The following is an 18,768-nucleotide window of genomic DNA, read 5'->3' on the forward strand; positions in this document are numbered from 1 at the left end:
GATAATTTTATCTGCTGCTTGGTCAAGCTTGAGGCGATGTTCAGTGAGTACTCTTCCCAAAGCTGTCATTTTGTTTGAACTTTGCCCATGAGTTGTTTGCGGTCAATAATGTGGAAATTGCATGATTTTCCGCAGGGTCTTTCATGCAATTTGACAAAGAGTCATCAGGAGTGGCTGAATTGACTCTTATAGAAGTGAGTTTTGCTTCTTACATGTCTTAACCTTTCCAGCCTATGCGCTTACTCCGTAACATTTCTCCTCTCTTTACTAGTGGCTTTACCTGACCATGTGTGGTTGAAGAGGACTCCATTCTGAGTGTGGGACGGCAGCAAACTGTCATGATTGTTTTATTGCTCAGCCTTGATACATGTAACATTTCCTACTGTAGCAAACTCAAATGAAAGAAGCAAAGAAGCTGTCTACTCACGCATTGAAAAGTCCATCCAGGCCAAGTGTCTCCCACTAAAAAGGTGTACAACTATGCAAACCTTAAGTATGCAGTTATCACTCCTGCATGAAAATATGCATAACCACAGAATGGCAAGTTATTTGCATGGGGATATTTCTATATTTTAGGTTGGATGTCTCTAAAGGTCCTACTCCAGTATTTTGCAGCGTAAACACATTCGATAAGGTAGTGCTTTAAAATGTAATTAGGTTTTTACTAATCAATTACATATACTTCAAGTTTTTCCTACTTTGTACGACTTTTGTTGACATTTTTACTAGGATAGTGTTAAATTTTGCACCTATAGGTAGCAATGCAGACTTGAGCATAACTTTTTTTTTTTTTACATTTAGTTTGTGCTGTTACAAATGAGCAGCAGAACTATATGGGGTTTCATCCCAAGGTTTTACTTTGCACTGAATTTTTAGTTCAAGGAAGCTGCTAGCAAAAATGCCTCACATTGAGAAACACTGTCGCTAACATTTACAGGGATCACAAAATTGGAATGCCTTATACTGTAGATGTCCTAGGCTTTCAACAACTGAATTAAATTGTGCCAGTTGTGTTTTGTGTTCAGAATGTGTGTTGTGCCTTCAATAAATAACGCCATTAACATCATTTGTTTCAGCGCTTGTTCATTGTGTTCATAACATTGAGGTGACCCACATTTTCTAGTTCAAACAGACCGTACCATGGATTTAAGGTAAAGGTTGTATTTATTGTAAGCAAAGATGACTGTCAACAGAAACTCAGGCTTATTACAAACAATAATGTAATTCACAGTGGAGAACAGTCCAATCAAACAAAAGAACTAGCTATTGCCAGCACCTTTGAGTAGTCACCCTCCATTCGTTTACGTAAATGAGTGGGTATGGGAACCTTAATCCTTGTTCCTGTCGGGTTCCCATTCTCCTCAATCAGAACTACATTATTTGAATCAAAGCGTGGATTCATAGGTTGTCCGGGCATTTTGTGACCAACAATTAGTGCTGCCTTCTTCTGTCCTTTAATGGCCAATAACACTTTGTCACCGACTTTTCCAACGCCGTTCTTGGTGTACACGTGGATCACCCTTGGAGGCCGGTGGTAAGGTGTATTTCCGAGAGAGCTGTTATCCACCACTCGTACTCTGGTCATTTTCTGAATGGCAGCTACAGCAACGGACAAACTGGAGAGAGGTGTTTTTTGTTTTTTTTTTTTACAAGAAGCTCAGCCAAGACTCATAATCACGTATGTATAATACTTTATCAAAGAGAACAATTATGTAATCTGCGTACAAAATATGTAGTTAGGGGATACACAAACAGCGAGTTATAAAATGTGGTTTAATTTTGGATGCAGAAATTATGTTATTTCATAAAATGATTGACAGACCTGGTCAAAATGTATCTAACAAATGGTTTAACTTCAATTACATCTACATCAATCTACATCAACACAGCTGAATAAAGTCAGAGTGCTGTGCACAAATGTAGTTGCTGGTTTAGCAACTTTTCATCGTGACCGTCAAACCTCATTGTAAAGACTGATGATTTGATGGACCGTGTATTGCCCGAAAACGAAACGTACCCAAAGGTTCTTTGAGGAATTGGGCGCAATGAATCAGCGAAGAGCCTGTTGACAGTCCTTGAAAACGGGTGCATCGCCATGCCTAGAAGGAAAAGGATTTTTGTATTTGTGCAATAAAGTATGTGGCTAATGCTATCGCTACTCAATAGTCGCATAGCAGACAGAAAAAAAGAGACCCCATTACAAACGTAAATTAATCGGTATAATTTTGCACACAAATAAACGAGCAGTTTATGTTAAACCAATCCAACGATTTCGTTAAAAATCTGAATTACATTACCGCTTTTCCCTTGTCCATGCCAATGTCACACATTTGACGTCATCAATCAGCGACGAGGCAAAGCCATCTAGTCTAAAACATGGTAAATGTTAAAATGCTTTACATTTGAGTTTAGTTTATATAAAAAAATCTGATTGTCAGTAAATCAACCCATTAAAACACAATTTGGTGGATAAATATTATTGCTTTTTGGCTTGTTTAAAAAAGACGCAATACACATGCGCTTCTGCTAAGAGAAATATACACAATAGACTCCTGCCAACAGCGAAAGCTTAGTTCATGTGATGTGTTGCAACGCCGCTCTAGATTTCTAAAATTCGTACGTCTATGGCTGTCTTACTCGAAGCCTGATTGGCGTCTCCGCCCGCTTAACTAGTTGTTCATGAGTTGTCCAACCGGCTGTAGTGATATGCGCAATAATAGACACTGAGTTGGTGAGCGCGTTATCGTAAAACAGGTTAATGTTATAGAATTTGCCCGGCTACCCTTTATCTCGTAACTTTTCGTTTTGACGAGGGACGTTAAACTTAAAAAAAAAAAAAAAAGAAATCCATGTGGCTTAATAGACTCCAACTTTCTTATGCTACACCGAACAGCAAATAGCTAGCAGTCAACTGCTAGTCCTAATTGACGAAGTGACAAGACCACTGACTGCGTCGAACATTTAATGCCGACTTCAAGGTAAGACTATCGGTCAGCAGATGAGCTCATTCATACAATTCGTCCAACTTTAAACTCCGATGAGGTTAAAGTGTCGGTCTGGAACTTCCGATTGAAGTTGTGCTTGACAGCAGAATAAGTAAACCGAGTAAAGCGATACTATTAGCGGTAGCAGGCTAACTAACGCAACACATTAGAATGTTCTTTCATTAAACAAACGTGGTTATCTTTACTATCACATGTAACAATAACATTTAATAACGATTTTAGCGAGTCAAGTCAGTTAAGTCACAATGGTGAATTGCGTCGGAATGCTAGTGATTATCTGTGGTCTGTCAGCTGATGATTACATGAACTTAGGGGACACTGTAAAGATACTGAACTGTCTATTAGGTAATGCAGCTAATATCGGCAATACTTTCTGAGCGTTTTTAACCCCCAGCAGGAATTTGACCCATACCACATCAGCAAGTTACATAGCGGTTGAGCAATACAAAATTGAGACAAATTGCTGACATTTTTCTTTCCTGTCACAAACCACGAGTGCATTGTAAGCTGCGTCAAGTAGATTTAAAGGTAGTGACAAGGATGGTAAGCAAGTGTGCTGACCCGTTCAGGATGTACAGCCTTGTAAGATGAAGGCACAGTAGAGTGTGCTATGTCCTCCCTGGGCTTACTTCGGCCCATTTGAACCCTGCGTCCTCTATTGGTTTATTGTTAGGCTCTGGCTGCATCTTGCTGCAGTGATGTCACAGCATTCCATGGAGCAGATAAACGACTTAGTGTTAGGGCAGATGAGCGCTCAGCATCGCAAATGCTGCAAATAGTGAGTGGGCCGAAGTGAAAATATAAAAGAGTGCAACTGTAAAAACACGTGTACCAGCACACTCCGGGAGACCATGTTTTTTTTTTACCCTTATCAAAACATGCAAAATACAGTATGTGAGCCTCAAACTGCGGCTGCCTGTACGCAATACAGGGAGTACGCTGTTGCTGTTCAAGTAAATTTTGCAGGTGTCTGAACTGATTATTTATTCTTCTGATAGGTATGGACTCTCCCTGCCTAAATATGAATACAGATTGTTATTTGTACTCCTTAGTATTTCAAAACAAGCTTGTTGCTTCTTTTCAGCCTCCTCGGATGAGACTTCACAAAAGTGTAGAGAAAAAAGTACAGTCAATTGCGTGACAGATAGTGATTGCTTGAGAGCTTGGGATGGAGTGGAGGCCTATTTTTAAGTGAATCAGTTGGTGTTGTTATCTCCTAGAGTAATTGAATGCAAATATGTAATTTCATGGCAAACTACAAACCACAAGGTTATGCTGTCAAATTTTCTCCCAATAATTTTCAACAATATCACAAGGTAGGAAATGCATACAAATCCACATTTAACTTTTCATTTCGATGAATAGCTGAACACTTTTTTTATATTTTCATTTTCAATTGTATAAAACACCCTAGGAAATCACAATGAACCGTCACTGGTGAGCTGACTTGAATCCAGGCACACAGACTGCTCATATGGTCCCTTGACTGTTGAGACCATACTTACTTCAAGTGATTCTGCTACCTTTGTACTGTTATTTTCTTGCAGAAAAACTTTAAGGCTGTTGTAAGTGTTGTTACAAGCCTGATGTTGTAGTATGTGATTGGGTTTTTATTGCCTTCATTTGTTTTCATTGGTTTGCCCTCAGCAAGTAAGTTAGCTGTGTTGCTCTGTATGCCAGATTTTCGTGATGTCAATATTGACCAAAATAATCGTGATTATTATTTTGGACATAATCGTGCAGCCCTACGTCAAAAACATCAATTATCTTTGTTTTTCATTGATAAATTGATTTGATGGATTTTTTTCCCCCCTCACTATGAATATGCAAGTTCAAGGGAATTGGGGGAAAGCATATGATTGTTGTGAAAAACATGGAATTGGGAGTAACTGACTGACGTCTTTTTTTTTTACTCAAGTATCCTTCCTTATCTCAGGTCCAGTGTGAATACTGTAGATTTGTTACCTCCTATAGGATTTTTTTTTTTTTTAAATCCTGCTCTTCTTTACTTACTTTCTTTTATTTACTTATTGTAGTAAGTAACGGTGTGACAAGTGGCTGCTGTCTTTGTGGAATTTTCTTTAAAAATGTAATGAGCACTTCATATGCTTCTATAACACCCCAAAACAAACATATCCACCATTAACATCTGATTGATCTTGTACATTATATATTCTGTTCACCTACACTTTTCTCACCAATAGTCTTCAATCGCCACTAATTAAGTTCTTTTTTTTTTAACTAGATTTCCAAAAGGCAATATGATCCAAAAGTGCTCCCCCAAAACACAATATTTCTCCAGCACAAAGGCTCAATTTATCCGGAATGTTTAGTCCGATTTTCAGATTTCTTTCTGCCTTGTTCTCAGTTTGAAGTAGCCTTCCCACCTTTTTTTTTGTTTTAATTATTTTTTTTTGTTTTAAATGTTTATTTATTTATTTTTTTTTTAATACAGATTCTCAGCATGTTGCAGTGAGCAATGCGAGTGCTGCTGTTAGGAATGGCTATCTGGGGGGCACAAGCTTGTCCTGACTCCCAGAGCTGTACGACATCACTGCCACCCAATGCCACCTCCAAAGAGTACTGCTACTCGGCCCGAATTCGCAGCACAGTGCTTCAGGGTTTGCCCTTTGGTGGCGTACCAACTGTTCTCGCCCTTGATTTCATGTGTTTTTTGGTGAGTTGTTATGACATTTACATTAACTTGTATTTTTTTCAAAGAATAACACAATTTTTTTTATTAATTATTATTCTAATATTTCTGGAAAATAATTATTTACTTACAGGCCTTGCTGTTTGTGTTCTCCTTTCTACGAAAAGTAGCGTGGGACTATGGACGCCTCGCTCTGGTCACCGATGCTGACAGGTACATACACTACCTGATACTTTTGAAGTATCAACTGTTACTTCAGAATGCACATCAAAAGTATTTGATGAGATTACACCAAATAAATGTCAGTTTAACTGATCTCCTTCTTCATTTGGTGACTTTTCCAACACTTTATATTAAAAGCAGATTCATTGTAATGTATCAGCCTATACTGTAGACAGAAATTGTGTGTTTATCAACAGTGATGGTCTTTGCACTGAAGGGGAAAATACAGTACGCCTTGTCAGGTTTTGTCTAAAAAAAAAAGTCAATTGAATCCACATTTGACACAGCAAAATTATGCAATCATAGGTTCAATAAAGCAAACCTCTTGAGGATTTGACCCAGACAGGAAGTGGTGTCAGCACATGGTGTGTCTAGTCCTAGTTGTGTTTTAGCTCTGTAGGTATAATTCGAATGGAAGTTTATAAGGCATTTTGGGTTAGCTGCAGTTTTATGAATTGGAATACAAAACATTTATTATTCCCTAAAACACTTTAAAGCCATGCATTCATACATTAAATGTATTGCTTAGGTCAACAAACATTTCAAGCAGAAATGTAAGATATATATAATATATATATATATATATATATATAAATATATATATATATATATATATATATATATATATATATATATATATAAAATAAACGCCATCAATTCACCGTCAGATACACGCTTCAAATAAAGTGGTGTTCTAAATAATAATACCACTTACATGTATGGTGAGATTAAAAAGAAAAACAAAAAAGACAGTTTTGGGGAGAAAAGGCTCCAAACATTCTTGACTCTTGGAAAGGTTTACCCCATGACACACTGTTTTATAGCCCACATTTTCCAGCTGTGGACATTTGGAATTTACTCTTCCATTATTTTTGCAGCTGCGTGTAAACTGATAATCAGGTTGTTGCATAGCAGGATGGGGGGAGCTGGTGGCAGCTGTCTTAAGTTATGTGTCAAATCTTATCTATTAAACTCAGACTGTATTTCAATGATAAAGCTCAATGTCACAAGCAACTAATCACACTCAGTGCGAGTGTGGATTTGTTGTGTGCTGAAAAGCTAATTTAAAAATGCTTGTGGTGTGAGATTTTCTCCAATGTAGCTCTGAACCTGTTCCTACTAGCAGGTAGAGTTACTTCATACTGTATCAGCACAACTACATGTTTTGCCTGTCTCTTCATTAGGAGAATGGATCAGCGTTACAGTCGTCTGGATGATCGGGAATAGTATGTTATGTTTGTATATTGCCCTTTTCTTCTTTTGCACCCTCTTTATGTTGTTAACCTAGCTAGCACTTTTAGGTTTCCCCATTCTTGGTGATGTAGTGTTTCTCCTGCAGGTGTTTCCCAGTGCCAGCGTTTTAAATGATTCTCCCTCCTCTCCTTTTCAATATCATCTTGTGCTGATGGATGTCCTTGTCTTTAATTAGATCTGTGCGTACTAATCTCTGTATTAACCTCTTTCTGAAGCATGGCCTCCTCCTGTGTGGCTGCACTGCATGATGCACACAGATAAAACACTCTTAGTCAAAGTGCTGTAGTAATGGTACTTTAGCTCCTCTTCATATTGATTATTACACTTGAGACAATCGTCTCGTACTTCTTATTTGATTGAGACTTTTTTTGCTATGACATCATACCTCGAAGAAAAAAATATTTTGACCTCCGACTGAGCCCATTTGCTGTACATATGAGGAAAAAAAGTGTTCATCTTCCTCCAACATTTGTAAATGGAACATAGCTATGGAGTCACCTATATTTTAAAAGTGAAAGCTACTTCTTGGATACTCACTAATGATGAGGGCCTTTGTTTTTATGCGCATTTCGGGGGGAAAAAACCCAACAACTTTATTTGTCTTTAACTTAGTTATTGATTAATGATAAGAATTTGTCATCACCTACGACAATTTTACACAATATCACATGGTAGGAAACAAATATACAAATGTAAAATTTTGTTTATGAACATTTGCAAATATCCAATATTTTCAATGTTCACTCCTACAAAACTCCCTAGGAAATTACAATGTTCATCACTGATGAGCTGTTTTGAAATTAGGCCTACAGGCTGCTCATATAGTCCTTTCATACTTCTCATTGGAATGAGGAAGACTTTCTTGCTATAGCATCATTCTAAGAAAAAAAAAACTATTTTGAGCTCCAGCAGAGCCCATTTCCTCTACATGTTGATTAAAAAAAAAAAAAAAAAGTGCCCGCCTTCTTCCAGCATTTGTACATTGATCATGGTGTCACCTACATTTTTAAAAGTGAAAGCTACCTCTTGGATACTCACTAATAATAAGGCTGTCTGGTTTTACGCACATTAGAAAAATAATTTTAAATCTCCTTTAATAAAGATATCAATCTGTGATCTTCTCCCAATAATTTTCAACAATATCACAAGGTAGGAAATGCATACAAATCCACATTTAACTTTTCATTTCGATGAATAGCTGAACACTTTTTTATATTTTCATTTTCAATTGTATAAAACACCCTAGAAAATCACAATGAACCGTCACTGGTGAGCTGACTTGAATCCAGGCATACAGACTGCTCATATGGTCCCGAGGAGGTGCGAGCATGTTGGTGATTCCTGAATAGAGGATTTAAAGGGACAGTCTGCTTATTGACTCTGCTCAAATCAAAATGATCTGCTTCTTATTCATCTCTGGTTCTTGATGATCTGGTTCCTTTAAGGCATAACAGAAGTTAAGACGTCAAACATTCGAGACCACTTGGCATGTCATCTAGTTTTGAGAGTACCATTTTTGCCGTTGCGCTGACTGTAGTAAATGATCTCAAAATGGGATTTGGTCTTTAGTCTGTACAAATACATTCATTTGAAGGGACAGGTGAATAAACCAGGGTTTGATGTTACACCCCCATTGCACTAATTTTCGAGAAATGCAGTTTGCACTAATTTCCGAGAAATGCAGTGTCAAAGAAGCTTGTTTTTGTATGTTTATACGGGAAGCTTTTCCGTACTACTAATGGCAGTCCCAGTATTTTGAGACACAAATTCTTTGTTGTTACACTAATGCTCTGAGATGTTTTATTTCCACAGCGCGGCTGCTGCCTTGACTACAGAGATACCTGAACGCTACGAGCGCCTCACTTCAGTTTCCAGCTCCGTAGACATTGATCAGCGAGACACAGTAAGAATGTCATTGTCAGTATAGGTAATCATGTTTGACCATGTTTCGTTTGCTTTACTCTATTGCGCCCCTCTCTTATAGGGCTTCTGCTCCTGGCTCACTGCCATCTTTCGAATCAAGTAAGGCAGCATGCTCTTCATTAGGAAAAAAAAGAAAAATATTCCCAGCTAGCTAACTTTCTTTATAAATTTTACCTGTAGGGATGATGAGATTAGGGAGAAGTGTGGCGAGGACGCAGTACATTATTTGTCCTTCCAGCGCCATATCATTGGTTTATTGGTAGTGGTGGGCGTGCTCTCTGTTGGCATCATTCTGCCTGTAAACTTCTCAGGAAACCTACTTGGTGAGTTGACTTTTTTTCCCAACTAAAGGATAAGACCACTTTGAGTCACACACAGTTATCGCGTAAAGCTGATGAACTGGTTTGGCTGTGCCAGTTGTTTATGCAGTCTTGAAAAACATCTAGTAAAGAGGGTTTGAGCAACGTAAATAAATGTCTTGCTTCACAAGTCTGTCTTTTAAATTACATTCACTCATGTCTAAGTCAACTTGTGTCATTGGTCATCTTCCTCCAAATGTACTAAAAAATATTTTTTTGTTAGCATCTAGAATTTCCATCTTCTGTACTCTGCACAACACATTTGAAAAGGAGTGTTGCAAGGAAATGATTGTCATCTTTCTTTTTTTTCCCCCCTTACAGAAAATAATGCTTATAATTTTGGAAGAACTACAATAGCAAATCTCGATGCAGAGTGAGTGATTGTTGAGCAATATTTTTACACAATTGTGATCTAGAGTCTATGTTGCTTAACACTCATATCAACTGTTTATCTTATCCAGTAATGCGCTTTTGTGGCTGCACACCATATTTGCATTCCTTTACCTGTTACTGACAGTATGCAGTATGAGAAGACACACCTCCAAGATGCACTATGCAGAGGATGACCTGGTTGGTTTCACAAAATCCCCCTGACAAGCATACCCCCCTTTTCCTTCCAGAAAATTTACAATATTCTTTTTTCCACTTTAATTCACTGTAGGTCAAACGAACATTATTTGTCAATGGCCTCTCCAAATATGCAGATGAAACAGAAATAAAGCAGCATTTTGAGTAAGTGCCTTAGATACTTGTATTCATATGAAATATGTCAGAACATCTCTTAGTTTCCTCATTTGCTGTCAGCTGCTGTACTTTGTAACTGTATTAGTGTATATGAGAGCCATGCCTTTTCCCCTTAAAGCTGGTCTCGTCAACTATGTAACCAAAATGAGACAATGGTTGGCCTATAAGTTTAGATGTCTGTAATGGAAGCCAGATGAGCAGAATTATGCAAGTCATGTGTGATTTCTTACTAGTGAGAAGAGTTGCTTGGCCCTTATCCCACTTAACTAACATTTATTAAGCAGTATGTTGTCTTCACTTTTGTTCGTAATACAATTCCCTCTCTCCCCTCTGTTTAATAGGCAAGCGTATGAAAACTGCACAGTACTGGAAGCCCGAATCTGTTACAATGTGGCCAGGCTGATGTATCTTAACTCGGAGAGGTATCTGTTTCTCACACAGGAATGAGGATAAGAAGTTTGATCAGATAATAATCAGTGATGTCATCAGCGTGACATATTACTGTTTTTCATGAAGGAAGAAGGCAGAGCGCAGCAAGAAATTCTTCCTCGATCTACAGGCCAAAGAGCACCTAACCACCATGATAAACCCAAAGCCATGTGGACATCTTTGTTGTTGCATCATCAAAGGTTGCGAGCAGGTCAGAAGAGCATTTTCTTCCTTTATAATCGCAAAACAACATATTGCTTTAAACTATCTGCCAATCTTTTTTTTTCATACTTACTAGATTTTGATAGCTTTTTGCTACTTAATGTTTTTCTGATAACCTACAATGGGTATTAAGTCTACCTAAACCAGTTCAAATACCAAGTTTATGATACAAGAACATGAGATTACAAACATTTTCAAAGCTTGTTCCAAAATTGCAGTGGCCTACAACCTGTTAAAAAAATATGTTTGTAACAGTCAGCAGACCATCTTATAAGTTTTACTCATTCACTGTCACAGACAGTCATCTAAATCAGTGGTCCCCAACCCCTGGTCCACGGACCGGTACCGATCAACTGGTACCGGGCCGCGTGGGCTGAGAAATAATGTTTTGGAGATGATTCTGTTTAATAGTTCATATGTTTGTGCTTAATCTTTTTTTTTCTTTGGCGCCACCTCTGGCCTCTGTTGATATTACATGCATGGTGAGAAGGATGATGTGGTTTTTAGAGCAGCCAGCACGCCCCACCCCCCACCCAACCCCCCAGTTGACGGGTCCGTAGTGATCAAAAGGTTGGGGACCACTGATCTAAATTACAGATCCAGTTTAACCTGGATGTCAGTAAACGAGTTAATGGTGGAGAAAACAATCTCCTTCCAAGTCCTTTCGTTCCTTTGGAGATCTTTATAAAATGCATGACTACGGTCATAGATAAATCTGTGGGACTCGACTTCAGTAATTAACTGTTCCTCTTCCATGGCGTCTGTGTATCTTCAACTTGATGCTTTCGCGACAGAATGTAGCAAATGATACATGTTTATTTATGCCATTATTCACCTTAAAGCATTTGGTAGTGGGAGACACAAATTTTTCACTTGTTTGTTGGTGTACATTTATGATTGACATGTAGAAAAGCCTTTTAGAAAACTTTGTTATATCTCACCACTACTTGCACAGAAAGCTTGTCTGTGTGTAGTGCTTTTTGTAAATCCGGATGTAGATCATGTGTTTTTTTCCTGTTTGGCGCTTTCTGGACTGTGGAAGATGACCAAGGGCGCTGGTGGCAGAGCAGATTTTTCAAGTTAAAGTTGGCGGACCATGATGCAGTGGCGCATATGCAGGATATGGGACCGCTCTCATTCAGTAACATGGCTGTGCACTGCGTGGCACAGATGCATTATGTGGAATCTAGGATTTAGTGGATCTCTCCACACTGTATGTTCATGTTCCAACCTTGCAACAACTTTCATCCATCTTTGGATGTGTATTTTCCTCACAGGAAGAAGCTGTGAGTTATTATACCAAACTGGAGGCTGAATTAAAAGACGGCTACAGGAAGGAGCGTGAGAAGGTCAACAAGAAAGCTTTGGGAATGGCATTTGTCACCTTTCAAAACGAATCCATAACAGCTATGTAAGAAGTCCGATATTATTAGCGTATACAAAAGAGCATGTAATTGCTCTTTAACAAATGCTCTTGGTTCATCTCAGAATCTTGAAGGACTTCAACGCTTGCAAATGTCAGGGCTGCCACTGTCGCAGAGAGCCTCGGAGCTCTGCATTCAGCGAAAAACTCCAGACACATAATTGGACTGTTAGCTATGCTCCCGATCCACACAACGTCTACTGGTGAGTGTCGATTAAAGTCCCTATCAGCAATATCAGCTCAGTGACCAGCTGTGTTGGCCATTCTGGATTTTAATCTAACCACTAGATAACCTTTTACCCCCAAGGGAGCATTTGTCATTGGGAGGCTTCTCGTGGTGGATCCGCTGCCTGATCATAAACTGTGTCCTCTTCCTCCTCCTCTTCTTCCTCACCACGCCAGCCATCATTATCTCAACGATGGACAAGTTCAATGTTACCAAGCCAGTGGAGTATCTAAACGTGAGGCAATTTGTTTTAATGAAATATGTGTTTTCATTTTTGTATCATTTAAAATCATTCATGTTCAGCTATTTTGATGTAACATTTTTTTTTTGCTCAAGTGCAGCTGTGCCATGTGAAAACTATAAATATAGACTCGTGAGACTTGACAACAGATTAGTTTTATGTAAATATGGCCTTTAACAGTAATCCATAGGTGTCTGAAGAAAAATGAGCTCAGTAATAAACCTACATATTTCACCTTTTTTACTTCAGTTGCTCAATTTAGTCATTGAGTCCTTTTCTCAACATCTCAAGGTATGTTTGTTTTTCTGTCAACAGAATCCAATCATCACTCAGTTTTTCCCCACACTCCTTCTGTGGTCCTTCTCAGCCTTACTTCCTACCATTGTCTACTATTCTGCATTCTTTGAAGCCCATTGGACTCGGTAAGGTTTTTGTTTTAGGTACTTTTTTCAGGAGGTACTGATGTTGTTTGTGTGTCCTGTTTGTTTTGTTTTCCCAATCTGATAATGTTTGCTTTTGTTCCTTCAGGTCTGGTGAGAACAGAACTACAATGCATAAATGCTACACTTTTCTAATATTCATGGTGCTTCTACTGCCCTCCCTTGGTCTAAGCAGGTACTTTTTATTTTTGTTGTCAAAGAAAATATGCGTACTCAAGTACAGTACTGTATTTAAATTGTCTTTTTTTTGGTTTTTGTTTTGTTTGTAGTTTGGATGTTTTCTTCCGGTGGCTTTTTGACAAAAGATTCTTGGCAGATGCTAAAGTGAGATTTGAGTAAGTTGCATTCATAATGCATACATTTTGTTTTTAACCAATTTATTATTTCAAAGAGTAATTTTGCACCGAGACATATTTATTATTGTTTGGGATGTATTTCAAGTACTATAATATAATATTATTTTATTGTCTATATGCCGTAACAATTTCTTCTCAATTCCTTTTCTTAACGTATTCAGACTTCTTCCTACATTGAACATAATACATACTGTAAGGTTAATTGAAGACTCAAAATTACCCATAGGTGTGAATTTGGGTGTGAATAGTAGTCTACGTGTTCTGCGGCTTGCTAGTAAACACTCCGAGGTGTACTTCCTTTCTCTAGCCCAGTGCTTCTCAATATTCTTTGCAAAGTAACCTCAAATTCAAAGAAAACATTTTGCACCCTCCCCACTATTCATGAAAATTGTCCACCAATATCTTAAATATTTTAACCTTAAGAAAACAGAGTAAAACATTTATCTAAATCACAATCATTTATTTTATTTAGAAAAAAATTGTTGACAGCGATTGGAAAAAGTTTAGAACGCCTGCAATGAAAGCGCCACTGCACTACTCGGTGCCGCAGATTTGCAATTACACTGGACAGCCCAAAAGCAAAGCCCGTTTCCCGACGCTCACCGTGCCAAGCATCCTACATTTTGAGAAGGACTGCTCTAGCCTAACTATAAAGTTAATGACCTGTTTGTGGCATCCACATCAGATGCGTTTTCCTTCCTGACAATGGAGCCTTCTTTGTGAACTATGTCATCGCATCTGCATTCATTGGAAATGCCATGGACCTGCTCAGGATTCCTGGTCTGCTTATGTACATGATCCGCCTTTGCCTCGCTCGATCTGCAGCTGAGCGCAGGAACGTCAAGAGGGTTAGTATTGCCAATAGTGAATTTTCTATTCCATTTTCCATTCCATTATTGACTGTGTGTATACTGGCACTGTATAGTGTCTGTATCTACATTAAATATACTAAATTAGATGATAAATCCATCAGAGTGAGTAAATAGTCGAAAAACATTTTTACTGGTGTTTACATATAGCAAGGTTATGTTTGTTTTCTCTTTTTTTTCAGTAATTATTGGCCAAGGATTTTAACCAATTTTAATCAAATCAATAATCCCAACATTTATTTAAACGTTTTATTTATTGGGAAAAAAAAAACTGTGCTTGTGCAGAATGTTCAGACAATAATAATGTATCCCTCTCCAGGCAAGCGTTGCAAATTTGCAACGATTTGTAACGATTTGCAAATATTGATTGAGGTCTTTTTTTTTTTTTTTTTTCCCTTAGAAGTCTGAAAAAAAAAAAACAATTTGAGCCCGAAAGCGGTATACTTTTATTGGTTTTTAAATTATTTTTAAAGTAAACTTAACATTCAAATGTGTGCAAAAAAAGCTTAATTGCCAGTGCATAATATGCTTGAAATGTCACAATGAAGTAGTTTGTAACTATTGTAAACTCTTGTAAAACACCCAGGCAGGATTCTGCCGCCTGTGCAAAACCTCGAATATCCGATTTTAATTTTCATAATGTCTAATTTTTTCCAGTCAGCAAAGTCATCAATTTAATGAGCCCTTCGTGATTGGTACGGCTCAATATGTGATATAATTTATCCTGTAATTCTATAGCATCAAGCTTACGAGTTTCAGTTTGGAGCAGCCTATGCCTGGATGATGTGTGTCTTCACGGTGGTTATGACCTACAGCATCACCTGCCCAATCATTGTTCCCTTTGGTCAGTTGTGCTTTTCATTTGCCCTGGTGTGCTACTGCTTGTACTATCTGATGCAATTATGTTGTTCTGTTCTTCATATTCTCTGTCATTAGCAGCCTAATAGCATTTGCTATTAGTAATTCAGGCTCTGCTTCTCTGCTCAGGACTGATGTACATGCTGCTCAAACACCTAGCAGACAGGTACAACATGTACTATGCTTACCTGCCTTCCAAACTGGACAAGAAGATCCATTCTGGAGCCGTCAACCAAGTAGTCGCTGCGCCAATTCTGTGTCTATTTTGGCTTCTTTTCTTCTCCACTATGCGCTCGGGTAGGAAGGCACTGCATTTACAGACCACAAATGTTTATGATACACATGGCCAATTGTTTCCCCTACAGCAATTTAGTTAACAGATGTTTTTTCTCTGTTTTTCCCCCAGGGTTTTCAGCTGCTATCTCCATGTTCACGTTCACAGTTTTGATCATCACAATCACTATCTGCCTCTTGCATGTCTGCTTTGGACATTTTAAATATTTGAGCGCGCACAACTACAAGGTAATGAACCCTGTCAACATGTACTATTTTTTTTTCAACATTACCTTCATGGTTTTTTGTATTTTTTTCACTTGAATTAAAAGTTATTTTTTTATGTCTCAGATTGACACCCCAGAATTAGATGTGACTGAGAATGGGCATGCAGAGTGCACGACTGACTCCAACAAAGCTGCAGTAAGTAGTCACACACATTATGTAAGTGTCTATTACTTGTCAGTGTGTAGTCGTTTTGATGACTTTTCATAAAATGTGATGACTTAAATTCCTCCCACACTCCAAATACAGTGGGGAACAAAAGTTTGTGAACCCCGAGTAAAAATGTGTGTTAATGTGCATTGAGAAGCCGAGGACAGATGGAGCAGTCTCCAAAAGACATCAAACTACAGAAAAGACATTCTTATATGTCAAAGTTCATTTGATTTCTTTCATTTGCACTTTCAAAATGAAAGAAAACAAAACTATTTTAGGGAGTACATGAACCAATTACCTGTGGCACATCCTTGCCAAAAAGAGCCGAGTGTAACTCAATAAAACTCAAGATGACTGATAAAAAGTCTCTTCAAATTACAATTGAATATGAATATTATTCCTGCTAATTGTTCCTGATATTGAAAGTTTAATTTTATATTTAAAAAGAACATATCCGTGGAAGACAAAACCATAAATTATGCCTTTTGCTTTCTAAACTGGAATTTAGGAGGAATTGAGAGAAACTGAAGATTTGTTGTGTTTGCTCAAATTGACAAAAAGAACAACTTCCTTCCACTTAATGCATTACTCAAATATAACAGCAGGGGGCCCATCGACCCATATAAATGTGGAGTCATTAGCAAATGACCGACTTTGTAATTTTACAATCATGTAGAAATGGATGTCAGTTTTAATGCAATTCTTAACTCACATTGAGAGACAATTTGTATTTAATTTATGTTCTCCTTCTCAACAGCAGATGTACATTGCAGAGGTTCTGCAAGATCCAAATTTAGAGGAGGCTGGATCGGGAAGCGGCGAGGACGACGGTCAGGGGTCGTCACAGGATGAGGAAATAATTAATGTAGAAAATGGCCTGAACGAGGACTTCCAGTCTGGAGAAGACAGCCTCATCGATAACGAAGTGCGACATTGAGAAGACAGAAGGTTTGAACTGAGAAGACTGCACTGAATAAATGAACTCAACAGGAAGTGAACCAACAAGTTCACCAAAGATCTCAACATGATGGAGGGATTTAAAACTAATAGACGCGTGTTGTCTACTAATGATTCCAAGGGTTCTTACACACTCAACACAGACGGACTACTTGCACAGGCAAAGCATGAGCAGTAAAGCCCCACAGGGTCACCTCAAATGCAGAGGCCCAGTGAAGACACAAAGAGGATATGACAACTATGACTGTGACTTCAAAAAAATAATGTTCTCTCCTTGTCCTCAGCATCTTTGCACTTATAACGAGAGAACGTGGAGCTCCATTATGCTCAACTTTCCACAAAGGTACAGTTGACAGCATGTCTTCCAAAAGAGGAGATTTTCCCCATAATCCTCTGTAGCGTGTCGCCATGTGGTGCAGATGTTTCCACAGTGCTCATGCAATCACGTAGAAGCCTAGAGGTAAAGCGCTCTATATTCTTTTTAACACATATCGTTCTCGGGCATTGATTAGAACTTCACAAGTTCCACTGTGGAAGATGAGCGGTATCTTCATACACGACACTGATTGAAGCGATGCAGCTCAGTGAGATTTGCTGCTGGACTGCTTCGACTGACCCTGCCACTGGAGAACTTTGAGTTGAACCGGATGGACAGCAGGTTTGCTGGGTCAGTCTGATATGATACTCAGTTATCATTAGTTTTCTTCATTTGGGTCTCTTTTGCCTATAGGTTTACATTTTTACGCACACAGACATTTGCATTCTTTTTACAGCAGTAACTGGATATGTACTAGTTTGTCATGTCCTTGTTGACTTTTGTTTGGGCACATGTAGATTCTCTTTGGTGTTCTATTAAGTTGTTAGTTGCCACGTTACAGCCTTGGGAAGCTCATTTGTAAATTATTTTAATGAAGTTTCAAAACATCTGATGACACATTTAACTAATCACAAAACAACTCCGTAGCCACAAATTTGGCTAAGGCGCGTTCCACATGTCAATACTTATAGCTTAACCAAGTACCATTTGTTATAGTGAAACGTAGCACACGCACCCTATTGTGGCCTTACTCTATATAAAACCTCTAGTTTTTAGAATCCTATTGAGCAAGGGTGATTCACATGCTCAGAATTGAAGTTTGCCGTTTAGTATATTGTTGGAACCCCCACATCACAGGTATTAGTAAAAGTTCCCCAACACTAATGCTTATGAAGGTAATGTTTCAGGCCCACCCATCGCATTCACTATGACAACTCTATTAAAACAGCTGCTATGATCAATAGAAACCCCCAAAGAGTTTGATCACAAAACCATCAGTGACCTTGGCTTGTTAGAATGTGTCTATTTTGGTACTAACAAAAGTGTCTGACATGCTCAAGCGGTGGCGTTTTCTTATGATTGTAAGGAGACTGATCCATAGCTCTACATGGGTATACCTCTAATATGTCTTGAAATCTCTCAGCGTGTTCTGGAGGGAAACATTGACAACACTATTCATTTAACTGAATGTAGCTGACCTCCACATGTTTTGACAAGACAGAGGTAGTGCTAGCTACTAGGCTATTAGCTTTGATTCACTGGACAACACGTACTGTTTTGGATTAAACTAGCAGGTGTAGTGTCACGGCAAAGCTGTGTGTGTCAGTCCGTTGGCTTTAGTGATGTTTTATTTGCAATTTTTCTTTATAAACTTATCAACATGGTGAATCAGTTTGTTTTACGTAATTATACATCTGTGGACTCACTGGAAATAAAACAGTAGTTTTGTTAATAACAAACCCTTTTTAATAAATGTTGTCATCTTCTTCCGTTTTGGATTGTTTGGTTAAACGCATCATCTTCAAATTGGATTTGGAGTTTCTGTGTGTGTGTTGGGGG

At 38.3% G+C, this 18,768-nt stretch overlaps 3 protein-coding genes across 6 annotated transcripts in view; 2 read left to right on the forward strand and 1 right to left on the reverse strand.

The window, feature by feature from the left end:
• LOC148420292 (calpain-1 catalytic subunit-like) overlaps positions 1-1,066 on the forward strand; it is a 16,508-nt gene extending 15,442 nt beyond the window's left edge. Inside the window, exons 21-23 of the mRNA XM_088421514.1 lie at positions 1-43; positions 136-194; positions 272-1,066. The exon at positions 1-43 is cut by the window's left edge and continues 71 nt beyond it. Coding sequence (XP_088277640.1) covers positions 1-43; positions 136-194; positions 272-298 — 129 coding nt within the window. The 3' untranslated portion in view covers positions 299-1,066. The remainder of the gene's footprint in view (positions 44-135; positions 195-271) is intronic.
• Positions 1,067-1,145: 79 nt separating this feature from the next.
• Positions 1,146-3,661, reverse strand: mrpl14 (mitochondrial ribosomal protein L14). 2 transcript variants are annotated; one of them, XM_088421520.1, is made up of 3 exons: positions 3,567-3,661; positions 2,018-2,099; positions 1,146-1,616 (listed from the first exon to the last, which is right to left on the reverse strand). In XM_088421520.1, the coding sequence occupies exons 2-3, from the start codon at positions 2,095-2,097 to the stop codon at positions 1,247-1,249; spliced, it is 450 nt and encodes a 149-aa protein (XP_088277646.1). In that variant the 5' UTR covers positions 2,098-2,099; positions 3,567-3,661; the 3' UTR covers positions 1,146-1,246. The 2 variants fall into 2 exon arrangements, with proteins under 2 accessions (XP_088277646.1, XP_088277644.1); XM_088421518.1 differs by lacking the exon at positions 3,567-3,661 and adding an exon at positions 2,298-2,449.
• On the forward strand, positions 2,690-18,695 carry LOC148420294 (mechanosensitive cation channel TMEM63B-like). Of its 3 annotated transcripts, none has more exons than XM_088421511.1 (24): positions 2,690-2,978; positions 5,461-5,682; positions 5,792-5,871; positions 7,065-7,106; positions 8,947-9,037; positions 9,119-9,156; positions 9,238-9,380; positions 9,738-9,789; positions 9,878-9,986; positions 10,078-10,148; positions 10,502-10,582; positions 10,677-10,800; positions 12,089-12,222; positions 12,300-12,437; positions 12,542-12,695; positions 13,017-13,123; positions 13,230-13,316; positions 13,411-13,476; positions 14,183-14,345; positions 15,105-15,210; positions 15,354-15,521; positions 15,631-15,746; positions 15,849-15,920; positions 16,693-18,695. In XM_088421511.1, exons 2-24 carry the CDS (start codon positions 5,485-5,487, stop codon positions 16,870-16,872), a joined length of 2,520 nt encoding a protein of 839 aa, XP_088277637.1. In that variant the 5' UTR covers positions 2,690-2,978; positions 5,461-5,484; the 3' UTR covers positions 16,873-18,695. The 3 variants fall into 3 exon arrangements, with proteins under 3 accessions (XP_088277637.1, XP_088277638.1, XP_088277639.1); XM_088421512.1 differs by having other exon boundaries at positions 16,696-18,695; XM_088421513.1 differs by lacking the exon at positions 7,065-7,106.
• The last annotated feature ends 73 nt before the right edge of the window (positions 18,696-18,768 follow it).

This window comes from Hippichthys cyanospilos, chromosome 8 (genome assembly GCF_059441005.1).
Source record: "Hippichthys cyanospilos isolate Australia breed blue-spotted pipefish chromosome 8, RoL_Hcya_1.0, whole genome shotgun sequence".
Lineage (NCBI taxonomy): Eukaryota > Metazoa > Chordata > Actinopteri > Syngnathiformes > Syngnathidae > Hippichthys > Hippichthys cyanospilos.